General features: G+C 53.4%; 1 protein-coding gene across 6 annotated transcripts in view; it reads right to left on the bottom strand.

Moving 5' to 3' along the window:
• Positions 1 to 27,980, bottom strand: part of DNMT3A (DNA methyltransferase 3 alpha) — a 98,743-nt gene that overhangs the window by 26,939 nt on the left and 43,824 nt on the right. For all 6 annotated transcript variants that reach the window (XM_039238282.1, XM_039238278.1, XM_039238283.1 and 3 more), the window contains exons 4-6: positions 17,325 to 17,595; positions 11,201 to 11,244; positions 10,593 to 10,739 (exon numbers count right to left, since the gene is read on the bottom strand). In XM_039238282.1, coding sequence (XP_039094213.1) covers positions 10,593 to 10,739; positions 11,201 to 11,244; positions 17,325 to 17,595 — 462 coding nt within the window. The remainder of the gene's footprint in view (positions 1 to 10,592; positions 10,740 to 11,200; positions 11,245 to 17,324; positions 17,596 to 27,980) is intronic.

Genomic DNA, 27,980 nt, shown 5'->3' with positions numbered 1-27,980 from the left:
AGCCCGACGCGGGGCTCGAACCCTCGAACTGCGAGATCATGACCTAAGTGAAAGTCGGATGTTTAACCAACTAAGCCACCCAGGCGCCCCTTAAGGGAATATATTTTCATGACCTTGGGGTGGGTAGAGAATTCTTAGACACACACTCACACACACTACCCAATAAAAAGGAAACAAATTGATAAATTGGACTTTGTTAAAACTAAAAGCTTCTACTCATCAAAATACATCCTTAAGAAAATGAAAAGCTCATACCACCTTCCAGTCCCAAACCTGCTCTTCCTCCAGGATTCTCTAACTCGGGGAGTGACGCCCGCCCCCCCCCATCCCTAAGTACCAGCAGGTTTCTCCCTGCCCTCCAGCTGGAGACAGTACTGTCAGTTCTCTCATGTCTGCCCCTTGCTACCTGTACCCTCAGTCAAAGCCCAGTGGAAGCCCTCCTAACTCGCCCTGCTTCTCAGCTTCTCTGCTCTGGACTCCTTGGCAATGCCGCCGGGGCCATCTTCCTAAAAGCCATGTCCACCTCTCTCACATTCCTGCTCTCTACTGCACAATGACGCCCACGTTTCTCACCACGACAGGGAGGCCTTTCCCGATCTGACCATCTTCCTTTGTAGGCTTCTCTCTCCTAACACTTCCTCTCTGACTGTCACACCCTGGTTACCAGATTTCTTGCTGTTCCCTGAACAACCCAGAAGCGTCACGGCTCCTTCTTCTTGCCCCCTTCCCCGTAGTGGTTCTTCCCTCATTTATCCCTACCAGAATTCCCAAAGGAGGCCTCCACCAGGAAGTTCCCTGCAAAAGTGCTCTTGGCCTCCACCGTGCTCTCTGGACTCGGTACCAGGAGCACAGAACAAGTCCCCCAATGCTGAGGTTCTGGGCTGAAAGAAACTATCCTCCTTCGGAAGGAAACCAAAAGAGTCACACGGTCCAGCTGACCACCCCATGCTTCAAGGCCATGGGGCCTCCTGGACAAATGGTCTGGTCTTTAAAGCAAAGCAGAGAGAACTTCACCATTAAATCTTTTCCTATGTCTGCCTCATAGAAGGTGCTGTAAGAACGCTTCTCCAACTTGGGCTAAATATGCAAGCATCTGAGGTGCTCTAGACTCCACACTCCCCGAGGGTTTCTCGGCACCTACCTTAAGATCCCACTCAACGCCCTTCCCCCGCCATCCCCATGAGGCAGGCTCTTGGTTCCTGGGGAAGGCCTGCGTGCTGTCCCTTCTTTGTCCCTGAGGCTCTCGGGCAAGTTGGTGCTCCCATGGCCTGTTTGTCCCTAGTCCTAAAATGGCCCTACTGGGTTGCAGCACAAGGTACTCACCTACCTGCCTGCCTCTCCCAGGGGAAGGGAGCATCCCAGGCTGGGATTCTGACTTTCCTTCAAAGTTGTTTCCGAAGTATCTAGAAAATGTCACAATGCAGTAGACCCACAGACACGTGTTGTTCTCTTAAAGCTCAGTTAAGTTTCGACAATTCTTTGAATGAATGAATGAGTAAATGAATGATGAAAAGAAAACTTGCAATATGGGGCCGATCTAGGTAGATGGCCATCAGAGCCAGAAGCTGGACTGTGAATTCCCAAGCTAAGGAAATGCCCCAGGAAGATGTGTCACATGGAGAGGTGAGAGGGGGACACTTTGCAACATGGCTTTTTTTGTATGAACTCAAGGCCCTCCCTAGCCTGGGCCTAGTGTCTGAAGATGAGCACCAAGGTCAGCCTTTCTGATCCAGGTATAAAACAACAGAGGACGAAACACAGATAGTAGTGAAGAGGGAAGGAAAGCACCAAACACGTAAATATTACAAAAGTCTTTATAAGAATCCTTGTTGGGATACTTTATGTACGTGTTTCCACAAGAGGCACGTGGGTAAGGTCTGAGAACGCGCTCGGATATTTCATTTAGAATTCATGTACAAGGTAGTATAGGAGACAAAGGTGCTACAAATCGAGACTCCAGCCCTCTGCCCCACAAATTATAAAATTTTGGAATCTCTGGGGTCAGCTGAGTCTATTTCTGTCACATTACAAATGAGGAAGCTGAAGTGCAGGGAGGAAAAAGACCTTCTCAAATGGATCAGGGGCAGAGGCTGAGCCCAGAAACCGAGCCTCCTGAATATCATTCCAACATTGTTCTAATCCAATCTCACAATGTCAAAGGTACAGTCATGAGAAACCAGCAATTCAAGGGAAGGGCTCAGGAACAAGTGAGTGGAGTAGGGGCAGGGCGAGGGCGATCCCAAGGGCCTAAAGGACCCAAAAGTGACTCAAATGGAGAGGCCTGAGTTCAGGCAACCCAGGAGGTGGGGAGAGGAGGTGGCAGCGGGGGCAGGGGGTGGGGGTAGGGCTGGGTCAACTCTATCCTCTTTTTTTTTTTTAATGTGGTATGATTCTTTTTAATCTCTTTTTTTTAACTTATTTATTATTTTGAGAGAGAGAGAGAGAGAGAATAAGTGGGGGAGGGGCAGAGAGGGAGGGAAAGAGAGATTCCTAAGCAGGCTCTGCCCTGTCAGCACAGAGCCCAACGCGGGGCTCGAACTCACAAACTTCAAGATCATGACCTGAGCCGAAGTAAGACTCTTAACCTACTGAGCCACCCAGGCGCCCCCACTATCCCTCTCTTTTAACCCCATACTTTAGTTTGAGGAGAAGCCACCAGCAAACCAGGTAGATTCTATTCTAGGTGAGTCATTTGGGTGCAAAACAGAAGCGGCAGGGGGTCAGTTTTGCCCCTGGGAACAGCCTACAAGCATATCCATGTGGCTCTCACCTCCTTATCTAGGGGAATCTTACTTTCCTAAGAATAAAATAGGGATAAAAATAGTTCTTATAGTAATTGCAGATAATATATCTGTCAAATGACAAAAATAATACAATTCAGTAATGCCCTTGATGTCCTTTATTCCAGGAAGAAGAATCCAAGGATTGGAGGGTACAGTGCCTGACAGGCAATGGAGCGCTCTTCCCCGAGGGATTCTGGGTAGGAAGCGAGTTTGAAAGAATGTTAGAAGAGGTAACATGGAAAGATGGCATTATTGGCTAGGAAGTGGGGAATGTCCTTATGAGGCTAGCAGCTCCTCTTTCCTAGGGCAAGGTGAGCTAACGAAAGCTGAGCTGGACGATTGTGACTGGTGTAGGTTGTTTGACCTGTGGTTCCCATAAGCGCATACCAACGTAGGTTTAGATTTGCCAACGTAAGCCGAGGCACTGGAACATTCCACAGCTTCGTTCTATGGGGAACGTGAATGTTATCGGCACAGTGCCAGGCACCAAGTAAGTACTCAGTAAAGTCCAACCCCTCTTGCCTGGTGTCCATGATGCCCTGGCCAGCCGCTAGACCTCACCCACAACCCCCACCACCCCCACCATTTGTTTTCTCACCACTAAAAAGTGGGGGTTGTTCTAAGAGCTCTTCTCTGTGCCCCTCGATAAAGTGAACACTTCAGTGTGCAAACGGCCCATCCCCTGAGGAGACAGTGGGAGCCTCTAGGATGACAATTTCACAGCCAGCCCTGGAAGCCGCTCTGATTATAGGCTGTCACAGGAATACCTTTAAAAACCTGTTCAGCCTTTTGGTAAAGTACACACTTGTCATGCTTGCCCCAAATGGCATCACCGCCTTGAAGGGAGATGTTATTTTTGAGGCCATCTTGCAAAAGTTCGGGTTGTCATTAATTTACATATGGTGGGCAAGTGAGGAATGCCGGCTGGTCAGAATGCCCTAAAACTGCTTTCTGTGTAGTTTGCTAATAATTTGATTTTAGTCCTTAATGGTCTACTTTGTGTGGCCATTTCTCAAGTCTCCGGCACTAAAGCCCAGGGGAATCACACCTAATTCATCTCCTTATTCCCAAAGCCCCAAGCACAATGGCCCCCTACTTAGTAGGTGCTTAGTGATTGCTTATTAAATGGAATATAGCACAGCAGGAGATGACCCTCTCTGGACATTCGCAGGCTGTTCTTCCCAGGACGGCCAGGAAGCAGTCTGTTGAGACTGCAGGGTTATAAAGCAAGAGGAAGCAACATTTGCTCAGCTCACAGGAGCGGCAGCACAAATGGCCAATAACCATATGAAAAGAAGTCCAGCCTCACTTATTATCTGGGAAATGCCAATTACAATCATAACAAGATACCGGTTTTTTTTTTTCCCACCCGTTAGATTAGCAAAATATTGATGTTGGCAAAGGTGGAAGTCTTCTCATACCCTGTTTATGGGAGCACAAATTGGCGCTGCCCTTTTTGGAAGGCAATTTGGCAGGTTCGATAAAATGCAAAACACACATTCCCTTCGACCTAGCCTTCCTCTTTCTAGGCATCTTAGAAAAACGCTGATGCACAAAGAGGCATGGCCAAGGATGCTCGCTGCTGCAACGCGCAGGCCGTGAAATAGTGTAAACAACACAAATGCCCCCCGCTCAGAGAACGGTTAAACAAAAATCACGGGAATCCATATGGTGGGATAGAAGAGTGATTACGTGGCTAGATTGTTGAGACTTATTGTAAGTGAAAAGCCAAGCTGTAAAACAAAACTACAATGTGGTTCCGTTTATGTAAAAAAGGGAAAGAAACAAAAGCAACTGTGAAGCAAAATTATATATTTATACACACAGAGACGGATAGAAAAAATCATGTCGTATATACACCAAATGAACATCAAGCACCTCTGCTGGCAGAATTAAAACCATGGCGGAGGGATGAGTTTTTTTACGATAAGAATGCATCTGTGTAACAACTTATGCCATTTAAAATAATTTTAAAAAGTATCTAGCTCCTGTGGTATGCTAGCCCTGCACCAGGAGCTTTTAAAGCTAAGAATTACTTTGTTAACCCACACCATTCTGAGATTAGAATTACTGATTCATTCGGCAAGCCTTTACCCAGTGCCCCCTGAAAGCCACACCTGGGGACAGAGGTGCCCAGATTGCCTGCATCTACCAAGCTCGGGTTGGGGAGAGGCTGAAAGCCAGCACTAGCAAGAGCTGCTGTCACGATGCGGGACACGCCTGGGGGTGTGGGGCATGGCCAAGTCCAGCTACAGCCGAGGGCTCTCAGCCCGGTGGGGTTAAAAGTGATGCTTAAGGTCCCACATCCAGTAAGTGGCCAAGCGGCATTCAAACTCCCCTCCAAAGGCACCCTTCCCTTCAGGCATATAAAAGCTTTGCTACCTGTTGGGGAGCCCAGCAGAGAGGGGATGGGGAGCTGCCAGATGTAGGAGGGGGGCGGGGGGGGTGTCTATGTGAACCACGGATTGTCATCATCACTACTGAATATGTAGTAAACATCTAATAAGTGTAAAGGTGCATGAGTCTCTCCCTTCAGGACGGGAGCCAGGAAAGAGACCAGATCCTAGCCCAACAGGACATGGTGTCCTTGCCTTGACATAATTTAGAATCAGGCGGGGCTGAAGAGGTTACTGAAGGAGCCACAACATCACGCAGCTACAGGGAAGTCCTGAAACCATACGAACTGGAACTGAGTGAGTCCTCAGCCCCTCTGGCCTCACAACTGTTCCCGCTGCCTGAGCAGCCCTCTGCCTCACAATGGTGACCAGTGAAATAACACATGTGAGAAGACCTTCCTAAAGCCACCGTACTCCCCTGGGTCATTCTGTTCTGTTAATCATTAGAAAGAGGAGCCCAGACTTGCCCTCCTCTGGGAGGAGGGACAGCCTCACCTCTGCCCACCCTGCCAACAGGGCCTGGGCCAGCTCCACTGGGGCAGGGAAGGTTCTCGTCAGCACAGCAGAGGCCCGGGGGAAACAGCGGGGCACAGGGTGCAGGAGAATCAGGGCCACACCTCACCCGTGGGAGCCTCATAGCACAGGCCCCTGCCCCATGCTGTTCCCCAGCTACACCTATCAGCATCTCTGAAAAACCAGATGAGGCCAAGGGCTTGGGGCCTCAAGGCAGAAATCCAAGGGCTTCAGCTCCCTGAGAAGGTGTCCCACGTTCACCAATGTCTCAACTGCTCAGCCAACCAACAGGTATTTATTGACCTATCTATTCTCCTTGTCCAATATCAGACTGGGCACAATGGCGGAAGATAGGAGTAACATGAAAGAACTAGTGAAAAGTACCCTACGAAATACAACTGAGTGCTTCATCTAAAAATACTAACAGTAAGGGCAAAGGGGTGCAGAGAAGGGGAGAGGTCAGCGTGAACTGGAGGAATACTAGAAGCCATGGACTCCAGGGGTGCCTGTGTGGCTCAGTCGGTTAAGCGTCTGACTTCAGCTCAGGTCATGATCTCGTGGTTTGTGGGTTCGAGCCCAGCATCAGGCTCTGTGTGGACAGCTAAGAGCCTGGAGCCTGTTACGGATTCTGTGTCTCCCTCTCATTCTGCCCCTCCCCCACTCATACTCTGTCTCTCTCTGTCTCAAAAATAAATAAACTAAAAAAAGAAGCCATGGACTCCATCCTGGAGAATGTATAAAGGAAAACACAGTCGGGGGGAAAAGGGGTGCAGCAAATCTAAAGGGGGACTGGTCCCTTTTAGAGGGGCTTCCTCTTAGAGAGTGGCAATAAAACAGGGTGGGGTGACTGTGAGGTCCCAATGGGAGCTGACGCCTTGAGAAACAGCCAGAGCATTTCTGGCACAGATGAGGGAGATGATGGGGAGCCATTGAAGGTTGTATAGCAGGGCCCAGTTAGGATTCAAGCAGAACTTAAACCTTAAAAGGATTAGTAAGGAAGTGACTGTGTGACAGGACAGACAGAAAAAGACAGCTTCCCACCTCGGTCTCAGGAAAGAAGCACATGTCTCATCTTCCTCACCCACTTGTTTTAAATTTCATTCATTTTGTGATAGTCTAAGCCTTCTTAAAAAAAAAAAAATGGGGGAGGAGAGGAAAGCCTGGGAGGTAGGTAATCTCAGACAGAAAAGGAAAGAGTAAACCTCACTCAGTAACTAGACTGACAAGGATGTCGTGGCAAAAGGAAATTCAACAGAGAGACTGTTTTGAGGAAAGCAGGGCCCCCAGGTTGGGGCATGTGGACCAGGGCAGGGGCAGACTGGGGTGTGGTGGGAGCCCCAAGACAAGACACATAGTCCTCAAGCCCCACATCCTGTGTTTCACTCCCAACTTCCATTCCTGATCCTGAAAAGGCCATGCTGCCTTGTGCCTCAGAACCTTTGCACATGCTGTACACCTCCTTCTGCAATGCCTTTTTTCCCCTTCCCTAAATTCTAGTCCATTCTTTAGAAGCCAAAAGCTACCTCTTGCTGATGCGTGGATGATCTGGGCAGAACTGCTCTAAGCCCCTTGGGCAATGCTCTTCCTGAGGTGCCCTGAACCCCTGTCCTATCTTGGGGTAACTAGGAATCTTCTTGGCTTCCAGTAGCCCCAGTATCTTACACAGTGCTCAGTTCTGGTAGCTCAATAATGGTGCCCTGTGGGAAATTTTAAAGAGCAGGTGTCACATTCTGAGGTTAAGAATAGCTGGCTGAGCCTTCAAGTGACACTGCCTAGGAAACAGTGGAACTGTGTTTTAGGAGGGCACGTAGTAGGATCTAGGAGAGCACATAGGGGGCAAGTGGATCAAGTCTGGTGGGAGGAAGGGGCGGGCAGAGATCTGGGGATGCCACAGTTAAGGGACAGAGGAGAATGCCAAGCGGATGCAGTTGGAGGAAACGAGGAAGGATCTCATGGCCAAGGTCAGGCAGGCCTTTGGGAGACAGGATCAGAAGAAAGGGTCGGATGCCAGAGAACTAGGATGAGGAGGGCTTCTTTACCCCCCAGGGAAGCCTCTGGGAAGCCAGGCCTGCTGGTGACAGTTACTACTCTTTCATCTGAAGGGAACCTGGCAGTCTTGAGGGCTACCTGTGTTTCCCCAACATTCTTATTGCCTGCAGCTAGCTCTCCTCTGGACCCCTGGCAGAGCCCATGGGGGGCGGGGACGGTGCTGGGGCCAGGCCTCTGGGGGCAGGAGGAAGCCTGAACGGGGCCCGAGCTTGTGGCCAGCACCTAATAAGGGCAACCCCGGCCCCCTAGTTTGAGAATGAGGGGATCAGCGGTTCTAACACCTGTACCAGCAATCACAGAATTCTTTACTCACCTTTAGTTATAGAATATGAGTAAGGAACAATTCAACTGGCAGAAAAATTTTTTTTAACTTTTTTTTTTTCCCCAAAACTCTATGCCCGATGTAGAGCTTGAACTCAAGACCCTGAGATCAAGAGTCAGGTGCACTATCAACTGAGCCAGCCAGGTGCCCAGCAAATACACTTTTGGGGCAGTCTCTGCATCACAAACCGCACCTACCTGAAACATTTTGAATTAAATCAACTTTTTAGTTTTTCTGTAAATGCTCATTTTATTGGCTGGGGGTGGGGAAGCAGATGCCAAAGGTTTAAGATTTACTAGAAAAGCTTTTGATGATGGTTGAAGCTGGGCGACAGGGGTTCAGGACACTGCTCTACTTCTGCGTCTGTTACAGGGCATCTATGATGAAGTCTTTTGAAATTGTAGTGGAACACTTAAAATGGAGAATATACACCTATTTATCTTCATGTTTCCTGCAAGCTGAGAAAAGATTCCCCTTTTTTATTGCAACGGAGGGCAGCCCTCCATACTGCTTCTTCGAGGGAGCAGTTTGAGGGCCACAATTTATAAAAATTTATAAAAAAATTTACTAGATGAGAAAGTCATCATGTCCAAGCTTCTGGCCCTAGAGCAGAAAAAAGCAAAGCCCCCCCCCCCCCCGCTGGCCCCAGGGGACTGATTAGTGGGCACCTGACCAGATGGGAAATACAGCCCAAATTCCTGAGTTTCCAGACCAAAGACCACACTGCATGCTCAGAGTCAAGTGCTTCTCTTCCCCCAGACCTTGGACAGGCTGCCCCTTTTCCAGGCTCTTCCCAGAGAGCAATTTCTGCCTTCCTGGATCCCAAAGGAACTGGAAACAATCGAGCAGCCAAACCCCTACCTTGTTCTGAACCCCTTTCAGAGCAGCTCTCACACAGCGTGAATGGGACAACGCCTTCCTTTGCAGGCCAGGGGGAAACGTCCCAGACGGTGGCGATCCGAGGCATTGCTGCTCCAGTCCCGCTGCCGGAGGTCAACCGCCTTCTCTCTACTAACCAGGCAGCAGAGCAGCCCCACAAATCGGGCTTGATAGGCTGGGGGCTCCTTGGTCTTTCAGTCTCCTCACCTCCTCTCTCGGCTGCAGCCTTCCATGGGCTGGCCTCCACCTCCCACGGAAGTTTCTCTTAGAAAAGTCATCAGCTGACTCCAGGGCACCAAATGCAACGGGCATACGTCTCAGTGAATTCAGCCTCCACAGCACTGGGCAAACACTCTCTGGAAAGCCTTCTCCTTTCTGAGACATGGCTCTTCTCCTCTCAGCTGCCCCCTAAACCCCTCGTCAGTCCCTGCTGCCGGCCAGTCTACACTGCCCATAAATGGTGGGGTTTTCGTGCATGCGATCTCGGGACTTTGTCTCTTCTCTCTCCCTGTCTGTGAGTGAGCTCATCAGTTTCCCTGGACTTAAACACCAGCTTCTGCTCTTGATGCCCTCTCACCTTTGCATCTGCATCCCCGACTTCCCCACCAGCCAGGCGCCAGGCACCTCCACATCTCAGAGCAAACTTGCAATTCCACCAGTCTCACACCTGCTCCTCTGCTAGCCGTCCTCATGTGAGGACATGGCCTGACCATCACTGGGTAGTCAGGTGAGACCCCTGGGAGTCGTCTGGGAGTCCTTCCACACCCTCCCCTCCTGCACTGCTTCTCCCCTCTATCAGCAAGCTCTGCTGATTCTATCTCCAGAATACATCCCGAACCTGGCCTATCTCCGTTGCTGCCCCTTTAACCCACAGCAGATCATTCCTCTGTATAGAAACCTTCAGTGTCCTCAGAACTACACCAGCTTCCGGCCAGGACCTGCAAAGCCCCATGTGCTTGGACCCCTGCCTACCCCCAGCCTTGTCCGGCCCCACTTCCTCCCTTGCTTGTTTCACGCTGGGCATACTGGTCTCTCGCTTTGCCAAACAAAGTGCCTTGCTTGTGGTGTTTCCTCTTCTTAGAACACTCTACCCCATCTGGCTCCTCATCAGACACCTTCTGTGGGGGTCATGGGGTGAGGGGTGGGAGCTAGCTAGTAGAGGGATTTAGAGGCAAGAGGTGTTGAGGCAGTGGAGACTGAAAGACCCAGGAGCAACCAGATGAGAGCCAGCTCTCCTCTTCCTTTAGGTCTCAACTTAAATGCCACCTCTTCCAAGAAGCCTCCCCTGATCACCCCACCTAAAGCAGGCCTCTGTTATTCTCTATTTCAGCCCCTTCTTTACTTTTCCGTCTTGTTCTATCGCCTCCATCAGAATGTCAGGTCCATGCGGCCAGGAATTATATATATATGCACAGAGCCTACAACACCACGCGGTACGCAGTAAGTGATCAAGAAACGTTTGTTGAACGAACAAAGAAAGCAGTCACTGCCTATGAATTAAGCGGTTCCCTGTAAGTGCAAGAGGTTAACCTGAAGGGGAAACTGAGGCTCGGCCAGGGCCCTACAACAGCTCCAGAAGGTGAGTGAAGCTAACTTCTGGTTTTCCAATGCTGTGGGATGGGCTGGGACCCAGGCCAGAAGGCACCTCACCTCCCTTTTCCAGCGTGCCAGCCACTCGTCCCTCTTGCGCTTGCTGATGTAGTAGGGGTCCCCCGCCTGGAAGGTGAGCCGCGGCATGGGCCGCTGGCGGAGGCTGGACTCCCAGCCCAAGCCACCCCGCAGCCGGCCCCGGGAGCCCTAGGACAGAGAGACGACAGAGAGACAGACTGGCATTAAGATGGGCATGGATAGTCCCGCTACAAGGGCTGGTTGTTCCTCCTGAGGGGAGACTGAGGGGGCACTCACCTCGAACACAACACAGGAGCTCTGACTCCTGGCCAGAGACGCCACCCCTGCAAGTGCTAGACAAGCCCCTATTGGGGCTGGAGGGGGGAGCCATGGGGCAAAGGGGCATGAGGCACGTGGACATGAACCACGATGGGGGGCGCTTGGCCTCAGAGCGGGACCAGCTGGCCGCCTCCTTGCGGGACTTCTAATCTCCACCCCCGTTCCCTTCCTTCTTCCGTGGGTACAGGTAAAGAGGGGGGCGGGGCCACCTCAGGATCCCCTCACACACATTCGCCAGGTTGGTCAGAGAGGTGGACTCTCTTCTAGAATCAGTATCCACAGAGCCTCTGGGGGTTGAGGAAAACACTTGCCTCCATTTTCATGGATTCGATGTTGGTCTCCTTCTGTTCTTTGCCTGTGGAGAGGGAAGAACAAAGGGACTGTCGCAGAGTTACAGGAGTGGCTCCGAGGCCCCACCTCGTGCCTGGGGTCCCCGCCACAGCGACAGGGGTCCTCCAACCATTCGGTGGTTCATGTATCAAACCTGATGGCCCACCGCGTGCCAGGCACCGTGCTGGCCCCAAGGACTCAGGGCAGGGCCTAGAGCAGAGAAGCGACCGGTGCGGGGTCGGGGGCCCCAATCCGAAGGAACAACAGAAAACCCAGGGCACGGCTCCTGGCCCACTGACGCTGTCTCAGGCACACAAAAGTGGCCGTCCAGAAACAGCTCTCTTCCCCAGAGGAGGGGCCAGACTACACAGCCTCCCCCTACCCAGGCAGGGAGCTGTCTTCTTCAATGTGTGGAGTAAGGCAGAGACGCCCTGAGGGGCAGTGGGATACAGGCCACTGGAGCAAGACTCTGTGAAGCAACTTTGTCTCTGAGACTCAGTTTCCTCATCTGGAAAATAATGATGCTGAGATGAGTTCTAAGGTCCTTCTGCAATTCTCAATATTGTGTTTCTGCTATGATAGCTACCTCTGTGGTCCATTCTCCGCCCCCACCCTGACCCCCGCCCCCACTTCTCAGGTCCCTGAGCTAAGCCTTTAGTCTAGTAGATTCCAGCTTGGATTCCAGCTGTTTCTGTGTGACCTCTGTAACCTCTCCTAGCCTGTGTCCTCACTGCATCAAGATAGGTAACCGTTCCAATATTTTTAGGTTATTGGCAGGGCTTGGCATATAATAGGTGCTCAATAAATGTCCCCAAGGCATTTCCCTGCTCCTCTTCCCTGCAGCTCCTTCACTGGGCCCAGATTCCACTTCCTGGAAGGAAATCCGACCCCCCCCCCCCCCAGCAGAAGCCCCAGTAATTCTGTCTATAGAGGGGAGTTACATCTTCCCTCTGTCCCTCTCGGGGCCCCAAGCAGGAGGGCAGCCACGCTCCTGCAGAAAATCCTGTGCTCTCAAGGTCCTCACCCAGATGCCCTTCCCAGGCCCAGCACGCACCCAGCAGTCCGGCAGCGGGGTTGGGTTAATTATGCCTTCCAGAGATTTCCACAGGTGGGAGTGGGCAAGTGAGCTCTTTTCTCACCTGGGCCTCTAAACTCCCTTCTCTGAAGCCCAGAGCACTGAGCTTGGGCCCAAATCAGGAAGGTCACTAAGGCTGGCTCACGGTAGTTGGGGTGGGGGAGCCAAAAACGGAAAAAACAGCCCCTACTTCATCTCCTGGCTCTGAAGCGGAAACCAGACACAGCATTGAAGGCCTCCTCGGCCCGAGAGAGGAAGTTTCTTTGCCTCCCTCTCACTAGAGAAGACCCGGGGCTCCTTGTGTGTGTCCCTGGGGCAGAGGCGGTCCGGGGTTACAGCGCCCCCCGGAGCCCCGGGGAGGGGACTCACGAGGGCCCTGGCTGTGAGCACCACACGGCACGTGTGCCAGCGTGCGTGCGACAGAGACGGCGCTGAATTGGCTGCCTGGGTGGGGGAGGGGGCGTGGGAGGAAGCAGGAGTGTCTGTCTTGGGTGTGCGCGGTGGGAACGGGGGTGCTAGCTAACACTTTACACGACAGGCTTTTTAAGGTATGTCTCACCCCGGCTTTCTGTCTCTTCCTCTGAGCTTCCGCTCTGCGCGGCCAGCTCCCTGGAGCAGGGTGCCCCTCCCGCCACCCGGGGTCTCTCTGCTACCCCCGGGGGTCTCCCTCCTCTCAGATCTGCACGTTCTCCTGGTGAGGCTTTGGGCTGCCAGAAGGGGGCGCCTGTCCTTGGACCAGGCTGCCACCCAGGGTCCCTTGGACCTCTCAAGCTTTTCCTATGGGGGTCCCTCCATGGCGTCTAATTATGGGGAATCAGACATTCATTCGAATGAAAGAAAATCAGGGCTGAAAGGAACTGCAGAGATGCTGGAGCACCTGTCCAGCCCCTAGATTTTGCCAATGGGGAAACTGAGGCTGGGGGTGGGGTGGGGTGGGTGTGGACTAACTTACTGCCAGTGCTAAAATCAGATTTCGGGGCTCCTGAACCCAAACCAGCTCACTTTACCCCTTACCACCTTCAGGTTCCCCATTCCCCGGCCCCCATGCTCCCCCAAACATAATTACTTTTCCTCGTGCAGTCTCCAACTGCCTTCTTTCTGGAATTTTCTCCCCGACGTATTCTGCACATGCCCACTGAGTGATATCACACACACACACTTTCCAGCCTGGCCCAGCAAAACAACACACTGGGCTGTCTCCGAATGCCACACTTGTCCTGAGTCAAGGAGGGTCAGCTGCTCTCTCAACACTCCCTCTGCGGTCCATCTGCTCCTGGCCCAGACCCAGGGTCACAGGCGGGCCAGGTGGCTGCATGCCTCCCAGGGTGGCCCTGGCAGACTCAGACATGACCCTAGAGTATCTTGGGTCCTGGGGGCAGGAGAGGCCGGGGTGTTTCCAACAGTCACCTGTCGGTCTAAGCCTATATTTGGCTGGGGCCCACCCCAAATTCCCTTGAAGAGGAACCCAAATCTCAATGACAAGGCTAAGGCCAGGCTTGCCTCAGAGGGCAGTCACTAGCCCAATGGTGAGTGTCCAATCAGAGCAGAGAAGGGCTTTGTGCTGACCCTAATCTGGTCCCTTACTAGTTTTTGCAATCTCGGCTAAGTAACTTACTTAACATTTATGAGCTCTCAGTCTCCCCATCTGAAAAATGGGGACAGTAAGAGTCTTCCTTACAGGATCACAAAGATTAAACACGAGAATCCATAAAAAGCAGGGTTTCTTAAACTTGAATACACATGGTAATCGGAATCTCTTTGAAATGTGGATTTTGATCCCACAGGTCTAGGGTGGGGCCTAGGATTCTGCATTTCTGACCTCTGAGGTGACATAAGTGGTCCATGGGCCACTTTGAGTAGTGAGGATATAGGACACTCAGCACGTAGTCAATACTCAGTAAAACAGAGCCCTATCACCACCCCTTCTATTATAATCATGGCGGTGTTAATGCTAGGAGTGCAGGAGCAAGTCCCAAGGCCACCACCTGCCTATCCAGGTGGCTCTTGTCCTGATTACTCATCGTCTCCCCTGTCTTCCTTCTTTCTCCTGGCTGCACTATCAGGATCTGGGGCACCTATGTGCACAAGACACTGCCTTAAAGTCTTCTGTTTTTCCTCTATAGGAACTAACGGAAGGGATTCCAGAGGGGATGGATTGGGTCCCCCCGCACCCCCCACCCCCGAGAAGAGACCTGGAATGAGGGGAGTAGAAGGGAGACCATGGCTAACTCACTGCCTCCCCTGGGGCCTTAGTCTCCTTCCTCCTTGGAACTAAGCAGCTGAGTGTGTGTTCTGTGTGGCCGACAGCTGGCCTGGCAGACCTGTGCCCACGCCTCCAGGCCGCACCTCACCGGTCTCAGCATCCGGGCAGTGCACGGGGCCCTCAGGGGCCCCACCGGCTCCGCGTGCCGCCCCGATCTCCGCCTCCCGGATACCTGCGGCACAGAGGAGGTCAGGGACGCCGGGAGGGTCTGCCTGCCACACTCCACACTGGGACTCTGAGGAAGGTCCATCTGATGTGTGGAAATCCCAAACCCAGGGGTCCCCTCGACACCATCTCTCGCCTCCCCTTGTGTTCTGGCGCCTGTCTCTCTCCATCTCTGCTGCCACCTCCCCCCGCCCTCGACGCCTGCAGCAGCCTCCTAACCCTGCTTCCCAACCTCTCTGTTCCATCCCAGGATGCAGAGCACAAAGTGATTTTTTTTTCCAAAACACAAAGCAGGCCGTGTCACCCCCTGAGAAGGTGTCCTCAAAGGCCTGCCCTGGCCCCGTCTGCTCTGCTCTCATCTCACACCGTTCTCCCTTGCTCTCTCCACCGCAGCCCTGCGGGCTTCTATCAGGTCTCTGGGTGCCCTGCTCCTCCCACCTGAGAGCCCGTGTACCTTTTTCCACTCCATCCCGCACCGCCCCTCACGTGGTGAGCCCCCGCTCATCCTTCTGTGTAACAGCCCAGGCCGGCTGAGGCTCCTGTCGCTGTTCCTTAGAGAACCATGCTTATTTCTCTTAGAGAACATAGCTCCCTGTATAACCACAAGCTTTTCTTTATTTTAAACTTAAAAAAAAAATTATTTTAAGTAGGCTCCATGCCCAACATGGGGCTTGGGCCCACGACCCTGAGATCAAGAGTCGCACGCTCTACCGACTGAGCCCGCCAGGCACCCCTGATCACAAGCTTTAAAGTGTGAACTTCTCTTTAATGTCTGTCTCTCCAGCTGACTGTGAGGTCCTTGAAGGCAAGAACCAGGTTTTTGTTCACGATGGTTTCCCCGGATCCTGACACACACACACCAAATGGATGCTTAACAAACGCCTATTGACTGACTCAAGAAGGAGCTCCTGAGAACAGACAGAAGCGGAGACGGGGAAATCCCAAACTAAAAGCGAACCCTTAAGGGTTACGAGTGGCTTTAGTGCTCTGGCTCCATCCCACCGGGCAGCAAGGACCTGCCCCGACCTTGCACAGCAGCTTGGTGCCCGTCGTCGTGGTGAGATCCCAGGAATCTGGGAGTCAGCCAAGACGTACCCACGGGAAGTGGCACATTTGGTGGACAGGGCTGATGGGCTCCCAGGTCCTGCTCTGGAATACCTGGTCTCTTTAATGGGAGGGACGTCGTCTTCTCCCTTTTCCTCCTCGGTTCCCCTCCACTCAGGCCCCTTGAACACTCCTGCCAAGTGTCAGGACATATCCCATAAGTCACTCGGGCAAGGGCAGGAGCCCTGGACGGTTCTGGGCCAGCCCGCCCTAAGCCCCACTGCAGAATAAAAGGGGACAGTGGAGAGGGCACACCAACTTTGAAGCCAGAGACCACGACGGAATAAATCCTGGGTCTGCCACTTACAGGCTGGGGGGTCCCCGAGCAAGTCACTTCCTCTCGTTAAGTGGCAAGTTTTTTCTGCTTTAAAATGGGGATAATAATACCTCCGGAAGACTGCTTGGAGGACTAAAACAACGAATACAGAGTACCCCAGAAAGCGCTTTGCAGGTAATGGGAACATCAAAATATTGGTTGAATAATAAATGCATGAAAGATATTTTTTAATAGATTTGGAGATGTCTTTTCCAGAAATGCTCTCAATCCTGCATGAATATTGGGTTTGGATCCACGTAAAATAAGTTATGCCAATTAATCGATGTACTCCTTCCATCATACACACTTGGAAGGAAGACTTTTTGAAATTGAAATGCACATATGCAAAAACAACCTGGCACGGCCCTGGGAGGATCAAATGTGATAATATATGAGAAAGCGCTCTGTAAACTGCGAAGCCCCGTACAAATGCTAGTTGTCCTCATTACCAACATGTTTACAGCTCGGTTGGCCCTGAAATCACTGGCTTAACCTGAAAGAGAAAAGTAGGCAACTTTCCAGGACTCCAGGGAGAGGCCACAAAGTCCGGGGAGGAGGGGGCCTGGGCTGGGCAGCGCCCGGGCCACCCCATCTGCCCCTCCCCCACCCCGCTCAGTCACAACCCTGAACTGTGGTGGCCTCAGGACATCTGAGCTGGGGAAGGCTGCCTGGGCTTATACCACCTACAAGGACATCCACTGCCCTGAAGCGCCCAGGGGCTACAGACACAACCATCCCTGAGCCTTGCAGGCCAGGTGAGGGCTGAGGGAAACTGAGGCGCGCCGCCAGCCTACGGAAGGACTGGGGTAGGTGGGGAGGGACAGCCATCACCCCAGTCCCGCTGCTGTTGGCATTCTGCAAACCCGCTGTTGCCAGATAGGGCTTCTTTTTATTTTTCCTTTACGAGAAGCCAAAGCTCCACAGATTTTTATGTGAAATTTCTTGATTTTGAAATACTGGCAACTAATTTTTTAAAAATGTTTAAAACACTGCATGGGCCAAACAAAACACGTATGCAGGCAGCATGCAGCTGGCCACCTCCAGGGCACAGCTTGGTGAGCAGACCTTCAGCTCTCATGCCTCCCGGGACCTACTAGCCCAAGTCCAAGTCTCTAACCCTCGGGAAGGTGGGTGGGGTCCTGCCGGGCCCAGAAGAAGCTGCCCCTGGGGCCCAAGACTCACTCTCTTCTGTGGGGGCTCCTCGGCCATCTTTGGGGGTGCAGCAGCCATTCTCCACAGCTCTGGAGGCTTCGGGAGGGGTCTCAGCCCCACCCTCTCCCTCTGCTGGGGCCCCGCCCTTCTGCCCTCCAGCGGGGCTCCCCTCCTCAGGCTGGGGATCACTCCGCTTCTCCAAGTCCCCATTGGGTAATAGCTCTGAGGGGCCTGAGTCCTGGGCCATGGACAGGGACTTGGAGGTCACGGCGGAGTCCTTCGGCGTGTCACTGCTTTCCACCTGGAATGATGAAGAAATAGGAGGGAGGGTTAGACCAGTGGCTTTGTCTCTCTGTGATCACCAATCTCCCTGAAGCTCTGGTGTGTTACGTGCCCGCGGTCCAGAAAACAGTGTCAGGTACGCATCCGTGCCAGCAAATGCACGCATGACTTTAATCTCAGTGTCAAGGGATTCATGGGCCTGACTCCCTGAAGTCTAGGGCTTTGTGGACTCAGCTTATGAAGCAGGAGAAGAATCCCAGCTGGTTTCACGGCCCAAGCTACCCTGGCCACCACCCCCACTCCCTGAGGTGACACAGGGCTTCTAAGCCTACGCGGCAGCCCCCTGTTAGAGACAAATGTTCTGGGGTGCCTAGCTGCCCCAGTCAGTAGAGCCTGCGACTCCTGATCTCAGGGCTGTGAGTTCAAGCTTTGCATTGGACCTAGAGCTTAACTAAAATAAATACATAAAAGAAAAGAAAAGGATAAAAAGAAAACATCAAGGACTTTTTAAAAAACAGAAACACAGGGGCGCCTGGGTGGCTCAGCTGGTTGAGCGTCCAACTTCAGCTCAGGTCATGATCTCACTGTTCGTGAGTTCGAGCCCCACATTGGGCTTTGTGCTGACAGCTCTGAGCCCGGAGCCCACTTTAGATTCTGTGTCTCCTTTTCTCTCTGACCCTGCCTCGCTCCTGCTTTGTCTCTGTCTCTCAAAAATAAATAAACATTAACACACACACACACATACACACAACAACAACACCAACAACAAATTATCCCTTGCACTGTCCTACTTCAAATCAGAATCCTTCCTCAGAAGATTCGAGTGCCACCAAATCAATTCTGTTAACCTTGGGCTGATTGACTTTTTTTTAATGTTTATTTATTTAATTTGTGAGGGAGGGAAGGGAGAGGGGCAGAGAGAAAGGGAGATAGAGAGAATCCCAAGCAGGCTCCTTGCTGTCAGCACTATGGGCTGATCTGACTTCTGTCAGCTCTTTCTGGCTTTCGTTCTGGTCTCCTAAAGCCCAGATCCAAGTAGTGACCAGCTGTCCACTGGAGCGGAAGAGTCAAAGGGGGAAACTCTCAAATATATATTCTGCTGGGCCCCCAAGCCCAGCACGGTTCTTTCCCTCAGCTCTGGACCCCACGTGTTCTCCCCGTACCCAGGACCCCAGAGAACCCCCCAACACAAGCAGTTTGCAGCTTCTGCGGTAAGCCCTCCCTGTCCTCAGGTTCCCCGTCTGAAAGGAAACGTATAGGTTTGTCCCCAAGAGTCTAAGAACTGAACTTGCTACAGTTCCAGGTAATAAGAATCCCATCAAGGGTAATCACGACTGTCCTAAGTGTCCCTGCATGGTGGGCAAGGCTCCTTCTCATCATTACCCCTTTAGAGCCACTCAACCTCCCTGAGGAGGCTCTCAGAGAATTCTGTGACTTGCTCAAGGCTACACACTTTGTAAGGACAGAGCGAGGGGATGAGAGCCTGGGGAGCCCTTTGTGCTTGGCCCTTCGGGGGACAAGCAGGCTAGGGCATCTCAGAAGGAAGGGAGGTGTCCTCTTGGGGCAGAAGAAGCGAGTTCCCTGTGCTCAGTGCTCCGCCTGCCCACGGGCACAAGGCTGCCCTCAGCACTCCAGCCGCCTGCATCCGCTGAATGCCCATGAGAAGGGCAAATGTGCCGTTAGCCTGCCAGTTAGGCAATGCTCAGGAGGGGGCCTCCATGGCCCCACCTATAAGGTGACACGCTTAGGCTAGTCCCCTGAGGTGTTTTCCATCTTTTTAAGTCTTTTTTTTTCTGTTTATAAAAGTCAGACACATATTTTATAAAAATTCAAACCACACACACATACACACACACATACACACACAAATTCAAACCACACAAAAATGAGTCTTCTTAAAAAGGCTAAAGCTCCTTTTTCTTTTTTTTTTAATAATTTTTTAAATGTTTATTTATTGTTGAGAGCAAGAGACAGAGTACAAGTGGGGGAGGGCCAAAGAGAGAGAGGGAGACACAGAATCTGAAGCGGCTGTCAGCACCAAGCCCAACACAGAGCCCAGACCCACAAACCTCGAGATCATGACCTGAGCCAAAGTCAGATGCTTAACCGATAGCCACCCAGGTGCCCCTAAAGCTCCTTTTCCAATTCCCTCCTTCCAAAATCACAGGTAAACCCTGATCAACAGTTTGGTGAGTATCTTCTAGACTTTTTTTCCCCATGCATCTACAATCATATGTGAGCTACATGTTTATACATATGTATTCACACACACATCCAGATCCAGAATTTTTTTTTCTAATAGGGTATCATTCTACCCCGTGTTCTATAACTTGCTTTTTCACATAACAAGCAGAGTGGGCACCTCTCCACACCCGTGCATATGGATCTGTCTGCTTCTATTTCACAGCTGCTCAACATTCTATTGAATGGGGGCTCCATGATTTATTCAAGCGCTTCCCTAAGAATGAGCCTTTGGGCTGATTCGCTTTAACTGTGGTGAGCCCCGTGCACTTCACAGTTCGGTGCACCTGTGTATTTCTGTAGCTCTGAGTCCCACGAGTGGGCTGGCTGGTAGAGGGCCTGCCTAAGTGTGAGTAAACAGGCCGGATTCCCTGCCAAGAGTTGTACCACTCAAGTGCACCCTGACAGCCTGAGAGAGAGCGCTTGTCTCCCTCCCCACACAGCCCAGCAATCTCCAAGGCGGCTTCTGCTCTAAGGGTCTATATCCCCAACTCTGAGCCCACTGCTGTCTGTCGAGGAACCTCCCGGGGTGGCAAATAGGGACAAGGGTCTTGGGGACAAAAAAATAAATAAAAACCCAAAATTAGAGTCTTCCCCGGACAAGGCTCCAAGCACACAGAGCAGCCTGAAGGGGAGCAGAGGGACTGACCAAGCCGTTTGCCTGGCTGAGCGGGGCAGCTTGGGGCAGGCCTGCTTCCGGGAAGGGAAGCTCCCGTGGAAGCCTGCAAGTGTATGCAGTCCTCAGAGACTGGGGGTGGCCGGAGGCTGGAGCAAGAAAAAGAGGAGGCCTCTGGCAGAAACCTAGGTTAACCTCCTCTTCACCTAGCCTTGGGCCTCCGAAGCCAGAGCCAGGAGGCCAAACACAGGGACACACATGAGCAATTAAGCCCCGGCTTTCTCCTCAGCCTCCATGTCTGAGTGTTGGCACCTACACATTCTGTCCAGGACTCAGACGGCCCTTCCCACCTCCCTGCTCAAGCCACCAGGTTCCCTGGCCTAGGATGCCCCTCCCTGGTATAAATCCTCTCACCTCTAGACAGAGTAGGGCATGTCTGGACCCCCACGGCCACCCCAACGTCCAGCTGTGCCAGGCACCACAGAGCCCTAAACATGGCACTCCCAGGACGGTGGGGTGGGGGTCCCGCTGGCCAACTCAGGCTGGGACATTCAGGTCAGAGCCAAGCTCTTACCGTGGCCGCGTCCTTTCCCCCTCTGGCCACTTGCCACCCCACAGACACCTCAAGTTGGGGCGGGCTCCCAGCTCCCCCCCCCCCCGCCCCCAAGCGGGTCGAGACAACCCTGCTGTCACTAACTTCCTGCCTGGGAACCACATGGCCTCCTCTCACCCTGGGACTCACTTCCTGTTGATTGCCGGCTCCAGCAGACAGAGCCAGGAGGACCTGCTCGAACACCCACGCCGCGCACACAGCCCTCCCAGGCCCACTCCGGAGGAACCCCGCTGCAGCAGACCCCACGGCCTCTCCAGAGGCGGGCGAGTCAGGGCAAGGGAAGCACTCTGCACAGCACCAGCCCCAGGCTTAACTCAGTGGGCTGAGATCCCGCCTGATCCCACACAGTCCTCCCCTCCTCTCTTCCCGACCCGGCCACCCTCCACTGCCCATTCTCTCTGGTTCTAGAACAGTCTGTGTTAGCCAAAGCTCTGGAGTCTGGGGAGCTGCTGACTCCCACCCAGGCCAGCCCCTGAGCCAACTCAGGAACCCCATCCCACCCCACTCTGTCCAGGACAGACCCCCTCCTCCCACCCTGACACCAGGATGCCTGGCTCGCTCAGTTGGTAGAGCATGCGACTCTTGATCTCCAGATTGCAAGTTCAAGTCCCATGTCAGTTATAGAGATTATTTACTAATAAAATCTTAAAAAAGAACTCTCCCCTCCCTGAGCCAGCAGTACACCCTCACTGGCTTCCAGGCAACTGAGCAGGTTGAAACCATCTATACGAAACCGCTGAGAGGAAGGAAGGAGGTCCACAGGCAAATGAACTGAAGTGACTGTCCAAATCTCTTGGAAGGGGTGGATGCACCCTGAAAGGGGCATCTCGGGAGAGAAGCACAGCCAGATCCACACCTGGAAGCCACCGGGAGAGCCAGAACTGCACCCTTCTGCCCCCACCTCCATACCTTCCTCCCAGCTCTCTCCTCTCCTGTCCCCTGTCACCCTTGGCTTGTCCCCTCCTGAAGGCAAGGACTTTGCTTTATCCCCGCTGGACTCAGCAGCGGCAGGGCACCTGCTGGCACTCAGTATTCCTAACCAATTCTCGATGCTCACATGCCACGCTTAGCTTACAACTCAGAACAGCCTGCTCCTGTGCCGAGAGGCAGTTTCAACTTAGTTGCAGGTCGAATGTGATTCTTTAAAATCCTGGTTTTATTTGCTTTTATCTTACAGTTGCCTTGAAAGACACAGTGGCACACCCTGAGACACCTATTTTTCCCATGGGGGTGACGGGGAGGGGCAGCAGCAGAAGCCCCTGGTCCTTATAGAAGCCACCAGTAGCAGCTGAAGGTGACAATTTCAGCTTCCTCTGCTTCTCACCTGTGGGGCTGGGGGGAGGGGCAGTAGATGTGGCCAAATAGGAATGGCAGCAGTGAGCACCCCCTCACTTCTCCCCTACCCCAGGGGGGAGGGGCTAGAGGCAACAGATTTGGGTAAAACCTGATCCTACTGCCCACTATGCACCTACTCTTGCCAGTATGCCCCGTTCTGGGTTCTTTAAACCCTGCCCACCACCTCTGGGGGTCCCTCGGAATTTGCTGACCTTTGCCTTCCTTCCAGGTAAGACCCCTCCACTCTGGGACACGCCTCCCGCCTACCACCCCCACCTTGGGCTCTCCTGTAAGCAGCTTATTTCAAACTGGTAAATGCAGTGGTTCTCAACTGGGGACAATTTTGCCCTCCAGATGACATTTGGAAATGTGTCTGAGACACTTTTGGTTGTCACACTGGGCTGGGGCTACCGCTGGCTTCTAGTGGGTGGGGGTCAAGGATGCTGCTAAGCACCGTATGAGAACAGGGCAGCGACCACAACAAAGAATCATTGGGTCCAGTGCTGTTGTTGAAAACCCCTGGGCTGAACGGGGGCTCTGATCAGACTGCCTTTTTCTAAGAACCTTTAAAAAAAAAAAAAAACTTTAAAAAATATTGTGATAAAATACACCTAACATAAAATTTACCATTTTAATCATTTTCAACTGGACAATTTAGTGGCATTAAGTACATTCGTACTGTACACCCATCACCACTATCCATCCTCAGAACTTTTTCATCACCCCAAACAGAAACTCTGTACTCGCTACATATTAACTCCTCCACTGCCTGTGCCCCCAGTCCCTGGTAACTACTATCCTACTTTGTGTCTTCTAAGGAACATTTTAAACTAGGCCTGTGTCTTACACACACACACACACACACACACACACACACACCACACAGCCCCGGAGGCATTTGTGCTAGCCCCGCCCCCAGGTCACAGCCAGCCCCTCCGGCCCCCCAGCCTGGCAGTAAAGGTTGGGGGGGGGGGGGCAGGGACATCCAGTCCAGAGGTCACAGAGCCCCCAGGCCACTGCAGGCACGTTTGTTTACTGAGCCTTTCACACCCTATCTCGTTACAGCATGCCTCTGCTCACCTCATTATTCACCATGTGTCTCCCTCGTAGACCCAAGAGCTTTGCCTTCCTCCTCTTTACATTTCCCTCCCTTCCAACCTCCCATTCCACCTAGAGCTCCCTAGCAGTGAGCACAGACGTGGCATAAATACGCGTATACGATTAAAAAACGTAATCATCACAATTGTCCTGATGTGGAGGGTTACCCTCACTTTTCCGGGGGGAAAAAGGCACCAAGGCCTGCCTCTGGTCACACACCTTCTAAGTGGTAAAGCTCCCAGAATGACCCAGGTACAAGAGAAGCATTTGAAAGCTGGCTCCCCCTTCGGTTAAGTCTCTGGAAAAACCCAACCTCAAATCCCAAGGGTTCCAAGGAGGAAAAGGAGGCTTTGATGTGCCTAAGCAGGGCCGGGGAAAGGCTGCCCGCTGTTTCCTTGGCAGCAGCCACTGCGGGGAGAAGCCGGAGGCAAAGCAAGAAGCAACCTTGGGCAGTGAACCTGTCCGGGCTCCCGCCCCTGTCCTCCTCCCCCTCTGCTGGAAGTCTGGACCAGACCCCAGAACCCCCACCCCTCCCTCTCTAGATGAGGCCTTGTCTCCCAAGGTGGGGCAGTGGGCTGAGGCTCCAAATAAGGAAACGATTTTTGAGAGGCCCCTCATTATAATAATAATATTTACACACAAAAAATTAAAACCTGGCAAACAAGAGATGAAGAAAACAATACAAAGGAGGCGAGGCCCAGGCATCTGTGGGCGCAGGAGCTCATTCACTGAGGGTGGCCAGGGCACAGGGAGCAGCCAGGGCACAGGGAGCAGCTGTCCACGGCAGCCCCGCCTGCAGGCTCACCTGGGCCCAGGTGTGTGGGGGGGGGGCGGCCCTGGGCCCCGCTGTCTTACAGGAAGCCCCTGGAGGCCAGAGTCGGGGTCCCGGGCTGGCTCTGGGCCCCTAACTCTGCACTGGAGGCCAAGGGCTGCAGCTGAAAGGGGCCTCCTCTCCTGCACCCCAGCGCAGCGCTGGGGCGGGAGGCCCAGAGGCTGGCAGATGTGGGGTGGCCCCTCCCACCCCGTGTTACTGCCATTGTGCCTTTAAGGCCCTTGGCAGCACTCAGCTCCGTGCCAGCCGGGAACCCTGGCATCCTGCCAGCCTTGGCCTCTTGATTAAAGACACACAGTCACACGCACAGACACACAAGGGGTGCGCCACCTTCCGGAGGCACAGCCCGGGAGATGCGCGGGAGGATGCGGCAGAGCGATGTCAACAAAAACACATGAACCGTCCCCCTGTCCTTGCACCCGCGGGCCCTTCGGCCCCCCACCAGGCCCTGGGTTTTCCCAGGTTGACTCCAGCTTCAGGAAACGGCAGGGCGGCCTGTCCCACAAGCGCTGGCGCTGGGCCCCACACTCCCCCCTCGTCTCTGCTCCAGGCCTTCCTGCAGCCCCTTCTCCTGGCGGCCCTCGATGGATTGGCCGGAAGTGGCCTTGAGGCAGGGAGAGCCAGAGAGGTCCACGCCGTGCCAGCTCCCAAGAAAGGTCCCCAAAGCCTCCCTGCTCTGCCTTCCCGAGATGAATGGAATCAGACTCCAAGCCTTTGGTACCAGGACCCTGACTCCTCTGACTTCCTTTTCCCTAGTGGAGCAGCTAAAAAGGCCACCAGTGGGGTGAAGGGACAGCAAGACCAGAAGCCAAAGAGGGCCAACTCTGGAAAGTCTGGGCATGCCCTCCAGGCCTCACCATTTAGCCTGGGAGCTGCCTCCCCGCCCTGCCCTGCCAGAGATCTCTCTACCATGTGTGTGTGAGAGACAGATAGACAGAGAGACAGACACTGATTCTAGGAGACCACTTCAGAGCTCAGCAGAGCCTCAGAGGTCACACAGTCCGTGCCCCTGCTGGCCACGGCCAGGGCGTGCAAAAATGAACACGCCTTGTGGCGGCCAAGCCACTCTGGGTTCTGCCTCTAGCAGGAACACCTGTCGCCTGGAAGAGGGCCTGGCTGTGCTCTCTGAAGTCAACCTCAAAGGATTTCAGGATGAGCTGGAGCCTCCCTCTAAAAAGCCATCAGGTAGAGAAGATCCATATATTTCAGTAAATCTCTTCTGAAGTTATTTCTAGTTTCAACCCCCACCATCCATGCCTGGGGTTTGGTAAGAAGGAAATCCACCATGGAAAATGGGGCTTTCTTTTCTGTGCTTCCTGTACTTTTCTAAAGTTTCAAATGGGTACCTCCTCGCCCGCTCCGCTGGGGGGCACCCCCCTCCCGCCCCACCCCCCCCCAACATGATTTCACAACTTCAGGCACATCCCCTCTAGCCTGTCCTCACTTGGCAGGCCTGCCTTCCCCTTGATCAAGCTGGCTGCCCTGTTCTGGAACTTTTCCAGTTCGGTTAGATCTTCCTCTAGGTGGCACGACCAAAACACAGACAATTCTCTAGGTGATTATGATGAAAGAAAAGCAGCGTCAACAGCTCCGTCCTGGAGCGTGTGCCAGCGAGCACCTGCAGGAGCATGGGGGTGTGCAGGGGCAGCGCGCGCTCCGGAGAAGCCCACGGGGTCCCAGGAAGCCCCCCCCCGGAGGCCACCCCTCTAGGGAAACACGGCTTTCTCTGGAGGTGGCCCTGGAATGTGTGACTCTGGGGAAGGGACCAGGGTGGGATGAAAAGGAACAGGGAGTTTTGGAAAAACAAAACGGAGATTCTGGGATTTCAGATGCTCGCTAAGACTAGCTATCTAGAGTGGCTTCCGTGAGGGCCCCTGCCAAATCTGCTCTCTTCCAGAAGTCTCCATCTCTGACAATAACACTGACGCCATCCCTGGGGCCTGCAGCATCTCCTTTCTTCCCTTCTTCTCCCTGGTCTGCAGCGGCCAGCAGTGTGGGCCTGGCCAATTCTGTCCCACGCTGCCTCCCCTGCCAGGCTCTGGGGGTGTTTTCTGGCACCGCCCCACCCCACGCTCCTCTCTCCCTGCATTCTCTCGTGCTCAACCCCCCATGCTCATCCAGAGCCGGCTGCCCAAAACATGACCCCTATTGCTTCACACCCCCCCACCCCCTCAAAAACCTTCTAGATAAACACACTTTTGAGAGGATAAAGTGTAACCCCCTCGGGCCGCCTGCAAACTACCTCTCCAACCACCATCTAACATGTTCGTAAATGAAACCCTCAGCCACTCAGCCCCACGGGTCAGCTCTCAGTGCCTCCTTCTGTGCGCATTCCTCCCTCCACACCTTTGTTCGGGAAGGTTCTAGGTAGGAAAGTCTCCCACTTTTCCCTGGACTTCGAAACATTACCTCCCCTCCCAGGCCCAAGTCCAGCCCCCTTCCCCCCAACATGTCTTAGGCACTTGAAGAACTGACTACCAGCCAGGCTCTTGGTCCTGGACGCCATTGGCGAGTGCTGCTTTGACCCACCAGGTCCAAGAAAGGTCAGGTGAATCTGCAGGGCGCTAGTTACAAGAAGTCTCTAACCTCCTAAGATGAGCGACAAAACTGTTGTCCCCACGCTTTGGAAACCATGGGCAGGCGGGCGCCAGCAGTGCGTCAGTGCAGGCTCGCAGGTGGAGAAGCCCTCCGAGGGGCTGGCAGCCAGGATGGGGAGATGCCTTCTGGAAGTTTTGTGCATAAAACCCAGGGGGCACCAAGTCACTGAATCACGGTTCCAGGGATTGGTGAAGGAACCACTCTGACCTGGACACAAAGAGGGGATTTGAGCTCTGTCTGAACTTGGAGACTAATCAGAAGTTCATATTAGGTTGGAAAAGGAGCCAATTGCTGCAAACTGCCAACAGCTGAGTTAAACTGTCCCCAGCTGGCTTAGGCTGCAGTGGCATGGCTCCCTAACTTCCCGGTTTGTACCCCGAGTCTTCTGCTGCGAAGAGGGGCAGGCTTGCCCTCTTGAACTCATTTGGGCATTGTGTCAGAGGCTTAGCCTCCAACGTGGAGTGAGTAATGTTGGCTTTGGGCTGGCCTGGCTGAGCTCGGCCCCTGCTCCCACCCCCCCTCCCCCTCCCCCTCCCTTTCTGGGTTATTCTTAGCAAGAGGTGACCTCAGAATGCTCCTACTGAGCAAAAAATAACCCTGGAGGAAGTTTGTGGGTATAAATCTTCAATGAATAAATACATATAGCTAGTAAACAGGGTATGGAGCCCCAAAGGGGCTGGTCAGTCCCTGGGGCTGGTGGGCAAGGGCAGAAACCGCCCCTCCTAGTTCCCTAGTTGTAAGCAGCAGCAACGACAAAGGTGCTTGTCAGGGCTTGTGACCAGGCAGGACCCAGCGTCAGACACCCTCACTTGTTATGTCCTTAGGAGTTGGTGAACAGGAAGGTGCCTCTTCCTCCCACCCTGACGCTCACACCCCCCCCACACACAGGCTCACACTCTCCGGCCAGCAGAAATCAGCCCTGCACACCGCTCTCCCTCCTCCCCATCGTGGGCACCGGCCAGCCCACGGGCCCTGAGCCCAGGTGCCAGCTCCCGGCCTAAGCCCCGCCCAGCCCCGCACGGGCTTCCTGTTTCCTGTTGCCTGCTCGGCTCAGGCATCCTGGCTCTGAGG

The sequence above is a fragment of the Hyaena hyaena genome, unplaced genomic scaffold, assembly GCF_003009895.1.
Source record: "Hyaena hyaena isolate Hyena2069 unplaced genomic scaffold, ASM300989v1 scaffold_138, whole genome shotgun sequence".
Classification (NCBI taxonomy): domain Eukaryota; kingdom Metazoa; phylum Chordata; class Mammalia; order Carnivora; family Hyaenidae; genus Hyaena; species Hyaena hyaena.
This window is presented reverse-complemented; position numbering and strand designations above follow the sequence as displayed.